At 35.8% G+C, this 16,283-nt stretch overlaps 1 protein-coding gene across 1 annotated transcript; it reads right to left on the reverse strand.

The window, feature by feature from the left end:
- Positions 1 to 238: 238 nt before the first annotated feature.
- Positions 239 to 14,100, reverse strand: LOC107871838 (eukaryotic translation initiation factor 5A-5-like). The gene is made up of 6 exons (XM_016718714.1): positions 14,094 to 14,100; positions 13,152 to 13,211; positions 11,673 to 11,785; positions 876 to 932; positions 715 to 793; positions 239 to 389 (listed from the first exon to the last, which is right to left on the reverse strand). Exons 1-6 carry the CDS (start codon positions 14,098 to 14,100, stop codon positions 289 to 291), a joined length of 417 nt encoding a protein of 138 aa, XP_016574200.1. The 3' UTR covers positions 239 to 288.
- Positions 14,101 to 16,283: the final 2,183 nt, after the last annotated feature.

Below are 16,283 nucleotides of genomic sequence, written 5' to 3' on the forward strand. Positions count from 1 at the left end.
GTTCTAAGAGTCAGGAGACTTTTGTTTATGTATGATCCTTCTTTTCTTCGTAACCTAGTAGTTTTAATTTTAGAGCTCTCAAATCCAGCTAGATCAATTAAGTTATGTGGGACAAAACAAATTAGTATTAGATGTTATGTGTAATGAAAGGAACAATAATCTGACTTGACTAGTAAATAACAATCACCAGTTACCAGTCGTAAGAACTTAAACTACACGGAGTAGGAGTTTGTACATACTACATCATTTTTTTGGAACTCTATAACATAACACCACTACCACCTTCAGCTACTTGGGACCAATATCCTTGATACCATAGATCTGCTCCTCCCCTATGGCAGACATCACAGATAGAACCAGGTCCTTCCCCTCAAAAAACAATCTTTGACCTGTGCTCATTAGTTAGAAAATAGTTTTAAGAGTGAGAAATACACAAATTTATGGTAAAAATACTAATCTTCAATTTAAAGGAATTGTCTTCCGAGAAATGAAAAAAACAAGCAAATATTTTATGATCTTGGAATAAAAAAGCTAATGCCTTATGGAATCTAAATCTATAGTTAGTACAAACAAATAGCCCTCACTAGGGAATGTTACTCCTTCTTTCATTATGTCATGTGTCCAAGTATCATTTAACTTTTAATTTATGAGTTCACGAACATAAAAGAGGTAGCAAAGTAAAAATGGTGTCCAAATTTGATCTCGTGCTGGTACTTACCTGAGCCAGAAGAGTATCATTAGTTGGGAGCATCAAGTCGTCCTTAGTGTTACCATTTTCAGTCAACAGACTCACCTAAGACAATATTATAAGTGAGATAGCCTTCAACAAGGAGATCCAATATACAAGTAACAAATTGAGTAAAGAAAATACGTACAAACCCATCCTCAGATATATCATTAAGCTGATAGTAAGTTCTATTCACATAAGGAACCTGTAACGTAAAACAGAGAATATGGTGGTTAGTAATTATTAAGTAAATGAACATGACGAAAGCAGCAACAAAAAATGGTATAACCAGCTGATACCGCTCAAACTACACCTCTCTTATGAGAATATAATCAATTATTGTCAATATATAACCCAACTAGGTTGGGGTAGAATCCACAGGGAATATGGTGTGAATTTGAATTATCTGCGGGTTAATCAACTGATAGTTACCAATTTCTTGTGAATGGGTTTTTTTGGAAAGGTAGCAAATAATTACTTCTCAATTCAGTGTTTGAAATCAATATAATAAGGGAAACCAGAGCTATGTTCACTATGGGTGTTGGGATTTGACAGACGTTAGTAACGGTTCAAGATTCTTGTGGTAGGTAGGAACAACAGACTATCCTTGTCGAAGTTATGTCTAAATGTTTCTCAACCTATTTAGATATTTAACCACCTAATTCTTTCAAACTTAGGGAATTTATATTTCATAACACAATGTTATCTCAAGTTAATTAATCTTGTTACAACATTAATTATTAAATGAAAGTTTGATGCTTCCAAGTTCTTCTTGATAATTTGCTTCTTATTAGGGTTGATTTCTTATCTCAAGCAAATCACCAGTAAGCAAGGCCTATTATTTGCAACCAGTAGTCAGAATATAAAATAATGGAATTAGCAAGAAATTTCTACTATCGTTAGAATCTTGAACACTTGGTTACGTTATAAACCCAAACCCATAGATCCCAAAAATCGGGTTAAGGGAATTTAGTTACTCATAACGTAGAAAGAAACAACGCCAATTGTATTCATAGTTCAATTAATGATAACTTACAGAATGATGAATATCAACAAGTGTTTCTCATTCTAAATCACAGTAGAAAATCCCCAAAAAAGTAATAATAATTTCTCCAAAAGTAAACTGTAATGTTGCAGAGAAAACTAGAGAGAAAACTTGATAAAAATGTGAAGTTCAAGATGCTCAGAAAAACCCTAAATTATGCCTTAAATACGTCAGCCTAATTATGGAAACAAATCACAGATTACAGATCTTTTCTCGCATAGGTGACGATGAAGTGTGACGCTTTATAAGGAGTCTGACGACTTATCAGAAATGTCGTCAACTTCTTCTCCATGTATGATGATTTCTGCCTTAGACTGACGATGACACTCTGACGGCTTATAAGGAGTCCGATGAATTATTAGAATCATCATCATGTCCTCTTCCACTTTTATGATTTCTGCCTTGGGATGATGGTATTTTCCTAATGGCTTATCAGACACCTGATGGCTTATCAGGGAATGTCGTCATACTTCAGCTCTGACTACCTCACACTGTCTACAGCTGATGTTAATTCTTATAACTTATCACAAAGTTGACGGCTTATCAGAATTATTATCGCTTCTTCACTTCAAGTCCCATTCCCTGCCTAAGACTAACAACGAGCCTGATGGCTTATCACACATCTGACGGCTTATCACAGGTCGTCGTCACTTCTTCCAATTGAATCCCATTCTCTGTCTAAGGCTGATGGCAACTTTGATAGCTTATCACAAGAATGATGACTTATCAGACAAGTCATCAACTATACTTGCCTCTCTACTTTCTTAGAAGCCAACTCTTGTACTTCCATTATTGCTGGTTCTCTTGCATCTTGACTTTTACTTTAATATCAAAGAGAAAACAATCAAAAACGACAAAAGTTGCTTAAGACTTTACAATTATTCTCAGTTAAAAGCCTCAAATGTGCATCAACTCATTCATCAACACCCTCAACTTAAACAATTGCTTGTCCTCAGTAACTAAAACACAACCAAGAGGATACAGAGTACACTCAGCAGTCAACCATCCATATTATCTCAAAACATCTTCACCATCTGTAAGGTCAATTAATTTACAAAAACGACTATGCATATTATTGAAGAACAGCAATGCGACACACAAAAATCAAGATATGGCATCAATTTAGTAACAACAACCATACATGTACCAAGATTACACTATCCAAATAAGTTAGCAACTAGCAACGTAACCAGTGTACCCTCACTACAAAGAAGACCCACTTCACTTATATCAGACATCACATATGTAAACATGGGGCCAATCAAAAGACGCTCACTTTCAGAATGAAGTTCCAATCAATGTATGCCAAATAAAATAGGCTTGCCCTTATTTTAATTACCAAGATTTTCAGAAAGATCAGCTAGGATCACTATAGGTCTTCTCTTTGGCTTGTAATGTAGGCTAGGGGCTGGTATGATACTCGATGATATTTAAAGTGACTAAGCTTCCTTGACACTACACTAGCTTCTGGGGTCTCACTTATTAACCTTTTTCTATTCTTCTCTTTTCTTGATCACACATATTCAGGATGGGTGCGGTCTTTTCTAAAATAACTTTTTTTTCACAACTTTTCTTTTCTTTTTTCCACCGCACCCAGCTTTTTATTCTTTTATTTTATTCTACCTTTATCCATACTCATTTTACATCACGCACCCCTATGATAGCCACCCTCAACTTAGGCCATTTGCCTAAGTCAAGGTGCACAGTATCCAAGGAGGACCAGGGCCAAAATAGGTTCATTATGATGTAAATGGGATGGTGATAGGTATCATAAAAAGAAATAGGCTATTCAATCTCAAAATAGGGATCAAGGGATATTATGTATACAGGGAAGGTCATTTAGGCTAAAAGTGGGCTAATATCAAAACGGCCTATGATCCTTCCTAACCCCTATCCTTTAACCTAGGTAAGACTAACCGGGCAAGTTTTGGATTCAACATACAAAGGGAACTAAGTAATATCTCACATGCACATGGAACGCAAGTGTATCACAAGTTACTACTTATCCAGTTCATACAATTTTTTAGCAATGATTATTAAGTCACTAGAACTAATACCATAACAAGATGCATAGTGTTCACAATTAGATATAAATCACATAGTTAAACAATCAGACCATTTGAGAGGTGTTCACAAAATAATAAAACCTTGTTAACTGCCTTAGGTACTTGTATTTCTCCTAGTCAACTACAAAATATTACAACAACAACTCACCCTACACCCTAAACTTAAAATTAAAGAAAAACTGAACTAAGGCTTAGGGTATACCTGGAGTAGAACAAGAACGAGGATCATGGGTTGCCTCCCATGTAGTGCCTGATTTAACGCTGCGACATGACTCAGGTATCTCGATTACTTCAGACTTTATCGAGACAGATAGTAGAAATACTTTTCATCAAGTCTTTTGGATCGATATAAAGTTTGACTCATTGCCCATTAACCTTGAAGATACTGCCGTATTCATTTTCAAGTTCTACTACTCCAGATGAGTAGACTTGACTAACGCTAAATGGGATTGACCACTTGGATTTAAGATTACCTGGGAACAGTTTGAATCTGGAATTGAACAGAAGCACCAAGTCACCTTTTTGGAAATCTCGTTTCTCGATCCTCCAATCATGATACTTCTTCTTATTTTATTTGTATAGGTCTACTTTTTCATATGCCCCAAGACAAAATTCATCCATCTTATTCAGTTGCCCCAATCTTAGCTCTGTTGTCTCCTTCCAATTCAAATTTAACCTTTTGAGTTCTCATAAAGCCTTGGGCTCCAGCTCTATTGGTAAGTGGAATGCTTTACCATTGACTAACTGGAATGGTGACATGCCAATGGGTGTCTTGAAAGAAGTTCGATATGCCCACAAGACATCATCGAGCTTTCGAGACCAGTCTTGCCGACTAGCATTCACCGTATTGGCTAGAATGGCTTTAATATCTAGATTTGACACCTCCACTTTTCCACTAGTTTGTGGGTGATATGGAGTGGCTACTCTATGATATTTTACCCCATATTTTGCTAAGGCATCTTGAAACACTTTGTTGCAAAAATAAGATTCTCCATCGCTTATAATAGTACGTAGTACTCTAAAACGAGAGAAAATATTTTTCTTAAGAAAAGCAACAACCCTCTTTCCTTCATTATTAGACAAGGCAATAGCTTTGACCCATTTTGAGACATAATCAATAGTAACTAGAATATACTTCATCCCATACGAGCTTACAAAAGGACCCATGAAATCAATGCCCCAGACGTCAAACAAGTCCACTTCAAGAATCTTAGTCAAAGGCATCTCATGTATTTTGGAGATTGACCCTTGCCTCTGACATTGGTCGCACTTCAGCACAAACTTCTGAGCATCCTTGAACAATGTTGGCCAATAGTATCCACTTTGCAACACCTTTCCAGCCGTTCGGTCACCTGCATGGTGACCTCCAACTAGGGAAGCATGACATTCTTACAATATACACAATACATCTACTTCTGGCACATATCTCCTTATAATATTGTCAGCATATCGCCGAAAAAGATACGGATTATCCAAGAAGTAGTGTGTTACATCATGAAGGAATTTCTTTCTTTTATGAAAAAAAGATTTTCTAGAATGACTTCACCCACAACATAATTTACAAAATCAGCATTCCAAGGCATTTTCTCCATAGCAGCAGCCAAGATATCCTCATCAGGAAATGCATCATTTATCTCCATTTCATCACTAACTGCCTGCTCACCTTCTATTCTAAACAGATGATTCGTAACTTGGTTTTCGCAACCCTTCTTATCTTGGACTTTAAAGTCAAATTCTTATAGCAGTAATACCCACCTAATCAGCCTTAGTTTTGCATCCTTCTTAGCCATCAAATGAAATAGTATACACTGTTAAATAGTATACACTACATCCAGGATAGGAACTATTAAATAGTATACTATTTAATGTAGTGTATACTATTAAATAGTATACTATTTAATGTAGTGTATACACTACTTCCAATGTAGTGTATACTATTTCATTGACCAGTGTGGACCACCACCTTGGTCCCAAGCAGGTAAGACCTTAATTTCTCAAAAGTATACACTACATCCAGGAGTTCCTATTCAATGACATTATAGTTCTTTTGCACTTGATTCAGTGCTATGCTAGCATAATATATTGGATGAAATAGTTTGTCCTTTTTTCCCAATACAGATCCAAGGGCAACACCACTTGCATCAAACATGATCTCAAACGATTTTAACCAGTCTGGTGCAACAATAATAGGTGCCTCGACCAGCTTCTTTTTAAGGCATTCAAATGCCTTCAAGCAATCATTATCGAAGGAGAACTTCACTTCTTTCTCCAAAAGTTTGCAAAGTGGATTTGTAACCTTTGAGAAGTCTCTTATAAACCTCTAGTAAAAGCCAGCATGCCTAAGAAAACTATACACTCTCTTCACTGAAATGGGAGGTGGTAGTTTCTCAATAACTTCAACCTTGGCTCGATCAAGCTCTATCCCTTTTGCTAAAATTTTGTACCCGAGAATGATGCCCTTCTTTACCATAAAATGGTATTTCTGCCAATTAAGCACCAAATTAAATTCAACACATCGTTGCAAGGCCATACTCAGGTTTGCCAAACATAGTTCAAACAAATCTTCTATCACAGATAAATCATCCATAAACACCTCTAAGGTGTCCTCCACCATATCTAAGAAAATAGACATATGCACCATCGGAAAGTAGCGGGTGCATTGTATAACCAAAATGACATCCTATTAAATTCAAAGGTGCCATATGGGCATGTGAAATTCATCTTCTCCTGATCTTCAGGAGCAATACAGATTTGGTTATATCCAGAATAACCATCCAAGAAGCAATACCACCCCCTTCCGGCCAATCGATCAAGCATTTGGTCCATAAAGGGCATTGAAAGTGGTCTTTCAAAGTCCATGAGTTTAGTTTGTGGTAGTCCATGAAAACTCTTCACCCAGTCACAGGCTTGAGTGGAATCAACTCATTCCTTTCATTTGCAACAACAGTTATGCCCTCTTTTTTGGGCACGGATTAAACTGGGCTTACCTATTTACTGTCAGAAATAGGGTAAACCACTCCTGCATCCAACCACTTAATAATTTCCTTGTTAACTACCTCTTGCATTGGTGGGTTAAGACGGCGCTGGTGCTCAATGGTTGGAGTACAATCTTCCTCAAGTTGTATTTTATGCATGCAGATGCTAGGGGGAATGGCAATAATATCTGCGATAGTTCATCCTATTGCTCATTTGTACCTCTGAAGTACCAAAAGAAGTGCTTCTACCTGCTGCTCACCCAAATCAGCTATAATAATAATGGGTAGCGTGTTTCTGTTGCCCCAAAACACATACCTTAAATGCCCTGCCAGTTTTTTCAATTCCAACACCGGTGGCTCTTCGATGGATGGCTTAGCCGGTGGTATTGGTTGATTATTAAGATCAATATCTAGCTTTTTAGGAGCATAAGAGTATGAACCCATTCCCGACAAAGCACAAATAGTCTCTTCATACTCCTTAATGTCTTCACGATCAAAATGCATTAGAACTATAGCTAAAGGCTCTATAATAAGTTTCTCCTCTATTGATACCTCCTACTCATCCTCATAGTATACATCAACAATTGAGAACATACTCATTTATTTATACTGCTTCATTGATTGGCACACATTAAATTGCACCACCTCATCATTCATCCTAAATAAGAGTTTATTAGCTTGCAAATCAATCAACATACTTTCGATTGCGATAAAAGGTCGAGTCAAGATTATGGGCACCTCAAAGTCCACCTTGCAATCCAGAATGATGAAATCTATAGAAAATATAAAGCTAGATACCTTTACCAACATATCATACAAAATACCAACAGGTCATTTTACCGACCTATCTGCCATCATGAGTCGTATGTTGGTGGGTGTGGGATTTCCCAAACCCAACTTTTTATATACAGCCAGCAGTATCAGATTAATGCTCACTCTCAGATCACATAAGGCCTTAGCAAATTCCAGAAACCCAATCGTACAAGGAATAATGAATACTCCTGGGTCTGCCTTCTTTGTACCAAGGACCTCATAGAAATAGCCCTACAATAATAGAGATTATTCTTCAGTTTGTAGCTCACCGCTCTTTTCTTCGTCGTAAGGTCCTTCATGAATTTAGCATACCCTGGTATTTGCTTGAGTTCCTCCACCAAAGGCACATTTATTGTTAACTACTTCAACATTGCCATGAATTTACTAAATTTCATGTCGTCAACCTTCTTCTTCAATCTTTGAGAAAAGGAAGGTGGTGGTCTTAGGAGAGTTTTCACCACTACTTCCTTTTTCTTCTCTTTCCTTTTTTCCAACTCATCAACCTGCTGATGATTAGAAAGGATATCAATTTCATCCAGCTTTTTAGACTCCACTGGATTATCTTTTTCAAGCTCACTATCTACTTCAATCATATCTTTAACTCCACCTTTGCCCACAGAAGGGCCAGGTAATATCTTACCACTTTTGGTGGTAATCGCCATACATGAGACATCATTCTATGGATTCTAAACCGTATCACTAGGTAACGTTCCACTCTTCCTCTGGTTCAGTATTACGGAGAGTTAGCTCATTTGCTATTCCAACTGTTTGATCGAAGTGAAGTGCGAGTTTACCAACTGACTCATAGAGAACAGATCAGTCTTCAAGGTAGTCACCCCTGAGTTGGTAGCCTTCACTCCCTTTAATAATTTAGCCATCATTTCCTCTATGGACATCTTTTTAGAACTTGTTGTAGCAGCCTCACGATTTCTAGGAGGGACATATAACCTACTTTTATTATTATTACTCCTCCAATTTCCTTGCTCTTGGTTCTTATATCCAGCCTTGTCATAATAAGTCTGACCTTGATTTCCTTGGCTATTGCCTCAGAAACCCCCCAGATTATTTACTTAGTTTGCCTCTTCTTCTTCTGAGTCGGACTACACTTGCCCTGCAATCCCACAACCTTTACTTTTTCAGTTTTACCTGATAGTAAATGCTTGGTTAGCAAGTCAATCTACGTTTTTAGGTGAGCCATGTCTTTATCACGCTCCTTGTCTCTTCTGCGTTGTTTTATAGTCATACCAATAGAAATAGTGGGTCTTGCTACCACAAAGTCTCTAATATGCTATGCTCGACTCTGTTTGGTCATTCTCTCTAGCATTTCTAAAGCCTCTGGGAATGTAAGATCAACAAACAAACCGCCAACAACATTATCTACAATCGATTTTGTCACAGAGTTAAGAGCCCTGTACAAAGTCTCCATCAAGTGTATGTCTGTTATGTTGTTGTTTAGATACTGCATCAGCTTCTTTTTGAATCTCTCCCAGGTTTTATGCAAGGCTTCAGTTGGGAGCTATCTAAAGTTACTGATCTCATACCTTAACTGTACCCTCCTATAAGATGGAAAGAACCTTTCTAGGAAATCTCCTTTCAACTGCCTCCAGTTGGTTATAGAATTAGGTATCAACTCATTAAGCCATAATGTTGTCTCCCCAGATAGAGACAATGGAAACAATCTCAAATGGATAGCATTCTGACCCACTCCTGGGTTATTAAAATATTTATAAATGGTGACAAAGTTCACCCGATACAAGTTTGGATCATCCCCAAGAAGGCCACCAAACAACCTCTTCAGATAAAGGAGTTGAATCATAGTACTTGTAATCTTAAATTTTTCCCTAGGAGCTAATGGTGGAGGAATAATTGCACCCATTGCACCTGCTCCATCCATTCAATCATCATCATCATTGAGGTTATATTAGACCGGCTGGTGATCTTGCCTTTCTCAGAATGGACAGTTAGTATTACGCTGTACCGGTGCAGCAATTTGCTTTGCACGCCTTGGGTTACCAGGGTTTAGCAACTCCTTTTCTCCTAAGTCTTCATCCTATGGATTTATATGCCGTACTTGTTAACCGCCATTCTGCACATGCACCTGAGCTCTAGCTAAGCCTGCTAACCTTTCAGCCTCCTGCTAGTTTGCCATTCTACCGATTAGTTGTGGTTCCAGATTAAATAGTAATAAAATGGTTCTCCAGAATTTCTAGTTCTTAGCATACACCACAAAATTCTTGCGGAAAACAAAAACGACAAATAAACATAAAACTAGGAAACTTGACTAATGGTCAATTAATGGACACAAACTTCAATTTACAACTGTATTCCTCGGTAATGGCGCCATTTTTGATAACGCCCAAACTACACCTATCTTATGAGAATGTAAGTGATCGTTGTCAATATATAACCCAACTAGGTTGGGGTCGAATCCCACAGGAAATATGGTTTGAATTTGAGTTATCTGCGGGTTAATCAACTGATAGTTACCAATTTTCTGTGAATGGAAGTTTTTGGAAAGGCAGCAAATAATTACTTCTCACTTCAGTGTTTGAAATCAATATGATAAGGAAAACTAGAGTTGTGTTCACTATGGTTGTTAGGATTTGATAGACGCTAGTAACGGTTCAAGATTCTTGTGGTAGGAAGGAACAACATACTATCCTTATCAAAGTTATGTCTAAATATTTCTCAACCTATTTAGATATTTAACCACCTAATTCTTTCGAACTTAGGGAATTTATATTTCCTAACAGGATGTTATCTCAAGTTAATTAATCTTGTTACAACATTAATTATTAAATGAAAGTTTGATGCTTTTAAGTCCTTATTGATAATTCGGTTCTTACTAGGGTTGATTTGTTATCTTAAGCAAATCATTAGTAAGCAAGGCCTATTGTTTGAAACCAATAGTCAAAATATAAAATAAATAAATTAACAAGAATTTCTACCACCGTTATAATCTTCAACACTTAGTTACGTTACAAACCCAAACCCATAGATCCTACAACTCGGGTTAAGGAAATTTAGCTACTCATAACATAGAAAGAAACAACACCAATTGTATTCATAGTTTGATATATGATAACTTATAGAATGATGAATATCAACAAGTGTTTCTCCTTCTAAATCACAGTTGAAAATCCCAAAAAAATTAATAATAATTTCTCCAAAATTAAACTATAATGTTGCAGAGAAAACTAGAGAGAAAACTTGATGAAAATGTGAAGTTCAAGATGCTCAAAAAAACCCTAAATTATTCCTTAAATACTTCATCCTAATTATGGAAACAAATCACAAATTACAGATCTTTTCTTGCACAAGTAACGATAAAGTGTGATGCTTTATCAGGAGTCTGAGGACTTATCAGAAATGTCGTCAGCTTCTTCTCCAAGTTTGATGATTTCTACCTTAGGCTGATGATGACACTTTGATGGCTTATGAGGAGTCTGATGACTTATCAGTATTATTGTTAGGTCCTCTTCGACTTTCATGATTTCTGCCTTGGGATAACGGCATTCCTGATGGTTTATCAGATACCTGATGGCTTATTAGGGAATGTCATCACACTTTTTCTCCCACTACCTCACACTGTCTATAACTGACGTTGATTCTTATAACTTATCACAAAGTTGATGACTTTTTAGAATTGTCGTCGCTTCTTCACTTCAAGTCTCATTCCCTACCTAAGCCTAATGATGAGCCTGACGGCTTATCACAGATCTAACGGCTTATCAAAGGTCATTGTCACTTCTTCCAACTAAATCCCATTCTTTGTCTAAGGCTGACAGCAACTCTAATAGCTTATCACAAGGCTGACGACTTATTAGACAAGTCGTCAGCTATACTTCCGTCTCTACTTGCTCAGAAATCAACTCTTTTACTTCCATTATTGCTGGTTCTCTTGCATCTTCACTTTTATTGCAATATCAAAGAGAAAACAATCCAAAACAACAAAAATTTCTTAAGACTTTGCAATTATTCTCAGTTAAAAGCCTCAAATATATTAGCATCTACTCACACATCACCAGCTAGATTCAATTACTTACATCACAATTGTGAGAAGAGGGAACAGTATCATCAACCTTCTTTCTAGTGAAGATGTCAATCACCATAAAGTGGAATTTAGCATGACCATGCTTACTTGTCTTGGAAGTGGAAACTTCAACCACCTTCAACAACAAAGCAGCTCTATCAGCACTCATAAATATGAATCTACCCAAGAATATACAACATACCTAATAATGAAAAAAAATGAGGCCTAACAAACCATGATTCCAAAGCTTTGGAGTAGATCGAATCTACAAAACTTAAATCACTGGAACCAGTGTCAAAGCCAAAATTTTCACAAAGGAGGTTAAAAATGAAGTGAAAACATGAACAAGTCAAAGTAGATTCAACATCTATTATATATACATCACCTACCTGGATTTTCCCCTGTCTGAGTTTTGTTGTAACCCATATTGCTCGGAATCTTCAAAAATGTCAACCAGTGTGTGTAAAATTCTCCAAAAGTAGTGTATTTTTGGAGAATCCGACCTAAGAACACATCAAAAGTGAAGATTCCACACAACTTAGGTTGTGACAGGGAATTTTATTTTGACAACCAACAAATACTCAATGTCTAATGGTGCACTGTTTGACACATTCCAAATTCAGGGATAACAAGGCACACATTAGATTTAAATATATACATCTTTTTGAACCTTGAGCCTTATTCAGTGAATTTAGACTAAGTGTGATTTTATTATGTATTCTTCTTAAAATGGTGTAAACAACAGGTTTGGTGGAGTTTCGGGAGGGTAGAGTGTATGCAAACTGTATCTTTACCTCAAAGGTAGAGAGGTTGTTTCTAATAAATCCTCGGCTCAAGAAGAAAGTCCAAAGCAGTCCCAAGACTGACAAATAATTGAATACATATTATAATCAAAGTATGCAGTTAACAAAAGAAACTTATCAACCCTAGCTAAATTTTTACTAAAACACTGTGATTGACCAATTTAACCAAGTATGTACATAACAGATAGAATTTTCAATAGTGAAATGAATCCAAAAATGTAAAGCAATAAAACCCCAACAATTTTCAATAGTGAAATAAACACAAAAATAAAAAATAATAAAACCCCATAAACACAAAAAGAGTAGCTTAATGGGAGAGGCGTATAAACTAACCAAGTGAAGTAGAGGTTTAAAGTCCATGACCAACAAAGAAAATCAAAAGAGCAAGGAATGAACAAAATATGAGAACTAATGAGCTTTGATTTCTTCAATCCCTAATTTCTAATTTTAACCCAAATTTTAATTTTCCCTCAAAACGATTACTGATTGTCTGAGAAATGGGTTATCTGAGACACTTTTATGACAATTTTACCCCCAAATTTTAGAAGTAACATTTTCTACAACCAAACAGTACTAAAAGGTAACCAAATCTCACTTCCAAAAAGCAAAAGTTGGGATTGTCAATTTATAAAAACCTATAAGACATAAGAAAACTGTAAATTCAACAAACTTTTCAAGAATCAACCAACTTTCAACACACTCCATAGGACGATTTTCAACAATCAAGAATCTTGATACTGTAAATTCAACTGATAATTCAAGAACTAACCAAACAAGGAATAAACGGTAACTAAATCCCACTTTTAAGAAGCAAAAAAATAGAAACCCCACATCATAAAATTTTATAATAAGTAAGCAAATACAAAGATCCAATAGAACTAAAAACAAGAATTGAGTTAAAAAAAGTGAAAGGTACATTCTTGAAAAAACAAAGTAGCAAAGAGTGAATAGTACCTTTTGTTTGTAGGGGGTTTTTGAGTGTTGGTGGGTGGAAAAATTTGTGCTTTTGGTACAAATCAATTATGACTCAAGAATTCAAAATACAATAGATTAATATATCTGAGAAAAAATGGTGAAATAAACGGAGAGAAACTATATCGGTGCTGACTTCCCTGCGTTAATTAAGGTTTATCACCCAGAAATGTACTATCCTAAGCTAGTAATCTACACATATGCAATAGATCGATAAAATATAAAAAGGGTTTTTTACGAGAAATAGAAAGAGAAAGAAATAGCATTTTCATACTTTCATAAGAAAGAAAGAGAGAGAAAAATATTGTGTTTTTGGCGATATTGTGTGAAATATTGTGGAGGGAATTAAAAATAAGTGATGCATTAGATGATTTTTTCCCATTAAGTGTTCCATAGATGCTTCTATGGCGACATGTTTAAAAAGCATTGATATATATATATACACCAATTGCAATAGTTTATTTTCAATAGCAACAGTTATAGTGCTAATAGAACTATTATTTTTTGCAACGGTTAAAAGCGTTGCAATAGAATATCTATAGTGACGAATTTGCAACCGTCGCAAAAAATTCCATTGCCATAAACCCTATTTCTGGTAGTGTATAACATCGAGCAACCTGTAATAATGGAGGAAAATATTCAGGGTAATGTCGAGCAACCTGTCATTGTGCAGGAAGACATTCAGAGTGTTTAAAATTTAGTTCCAAATGTAGCAGATCCTGTAGTAACTAATCATCATAATGGAGAATTATTAGAAAACATTTACGATTTGTACTCTTGGGAGAATCATACTATAGAATCCTCGAGGATCCTAATACAGAATCACTTAATTACGCTGAAGGACTACATGATAAAGATGCTAAAATATAGATTGCTGTTATAAAATCTGAAATGCAGTCTATGTACTCTAATCAAGTCTGAGAACTTATAGAACTACCTGTGGAAGTAAAACTCATTGGTTGTAGATGGATCTATAATAAAAAGAGTGGTGTAGATGTAAAAGTGCAAACTTTTAAGGCTAGACTTATTGCAAAAGGGTTTACTCGATAAAAAGAATTGACTATGAGGAAATTTTTTACTGGTAGCTATGCTTAAATCCATTAAATTCTCTTATCAATTGCTGACCATAATGATTATGATATTTGGAAAATGGATGTCAAGACGTCTTTCCTTAATGAAAGTATTGATGAGTGCATTTAATGGCACAACCAGAAACTTTCATGGAAAGTAGTAATGAACATCAATATTGTAAACTTAAGAAATCTATTTATGGTTTGAAACAAGCATCTAGAGTATGGAATATTGTTTTGACAATTCGATTTAGACTTTTGGTTTTGATCAATATAAAAATAAGTCATGCGTTTATAAAAAATGGGATGAAGAAAAAGTAGTATTTTTTATTCTATACATAGATGACATCTTTCTCATGGGATATAATGTGAGCATGTTGAATTCAATTAAAATGTCATTGTCCTCACGTTTTGATATAAAAGATTAGGAAGAAGCGCCTCATATCCTTGGGATCAAGATCATCCGAGATAACTGATGAGTGGTGAATTTACCACTCATTTGCACCCAATATTTCTGTATATTACCATGTTTCTAATGAATAAATGGGAAATATTTATGATTAAGTGCACTAATATCTACATTTTGTCGGAACAAAGATGATGAAATGAAAAGGTATGGATACGAGTTAAAAAAGTTTAAGAGAAGAAAAAAAGTGCAGCTTGAAGACCTGGAGCAGACATAGCCTCAGTTACCGCGATCGCGGTCAGTCAAGAAGGTCAAACATACCGCGATTGCGTGGCTGAGATCACGTTCGCAGTAGTTGCAAATGCAAAAAAGATCCCATGATTGCGGCCTAGCAGAAAATATAGCCCAAGGGTAGAAACATAAATGCACACAGCTGATCCTAAATGTCCTCATCTAGACTCAAAACCCTATCTATTTGGAAATTATTGAATCAATTTCCCAATTTTTGGAACTTTGTATACTCCTTAGCTCCCATTTTTAGAGGACATTTATTGTATTAATTTTGGGTAAAGAATACATTGGAGTAGCTTCCAAATGAAGGATTAGCTAATTCTAATTGAAGATTTTTTGACGTTCAAAGTTTGAAGTAACATTCACTTAGCCTTTCATAAATCTAACCAATGGAGATTATTGGGTATATTTTGCTTATTACTCTTATGTGTAGCTAGTTCTTCCTCTTGGTATTATGCTAGAATAGGGTGCATTTATGTGTGGGTTGTGATTTATTTGTGTATATGCTAATGTATCGGTGTTGGGTTCTACTATTGCTTGAGTAAATTGCTTGGGATTTATGGGTGAAAGCCCTAAACACCCAAAATGGGTTTGTGGGTGAAAACCTCAAGCTCTTGAAAGCCCAAACCATCCTTGAGAGAGGGGTTTATGTGAACTTTAGGAACCCTCATCATCCTTGAAAAGGGAATGTGGGAATAGGGCAATATTATATAATTATTGGGTTTATTTTTATAATTTTCACTATCTTAGACATAAGATTATGAGGTTGACTATCCCTTGGGTACCATCCTAGACATAGGGGTTCCTAATTAAGGTATTGGGTGGTTTTAATTTACACAATCATTAGGTACTCTAAAGAGTCAATGAGTGACATATTTGAGGTTTTGTTGAAGAACTAGACTCAATGACTTTAAACCTAATCTACCACATCATCAACGACTAGAATTTGCACTGAATAATCATGTTCCCATAATAACTTGCACCTAGGAAATCATAGTCCCAAGACCTATTTTAATTGATAATACTCTAATTATTCATAGCCATAAATTAGTCTTTTAAAAGTCCATCAATAAACACTAGTC

Source organism: Capsicum annuum, chromosome 5, assembly GCF_002878395.1.
Source record: "Capsicum annuum cultivar UCD-10X-F1 chromosome 5, UCD10Xv1.1, whole genome shotgun sequence".
In the NCBI taxonomy this organism is placed as follows: Eukaryota; Viridiplantae; Streptophyta; class Magnoliopsida; order Solanales; family Solanaceae; genus Capsicum; species Capsicum annuum.

Coding starts and splice junctions, on each gene's coding strand:
- LOC107871838 (XM_016718714.1), bottom strand. Junction 11,786..13,151: donor TCCTATGGAGTGTGTTGAAA/GTTGGTTGATTC, acceptor AGGTGGTTGAAG/TTTCCACTTCCAAGACAAGT. Junction 933..11,672: donor CCTCTTCTCACAATTGTGAT/GTAAGTAATTGA, acceptor TTTACGTTACAG/GTTCCTTATGTGAATAGAAC.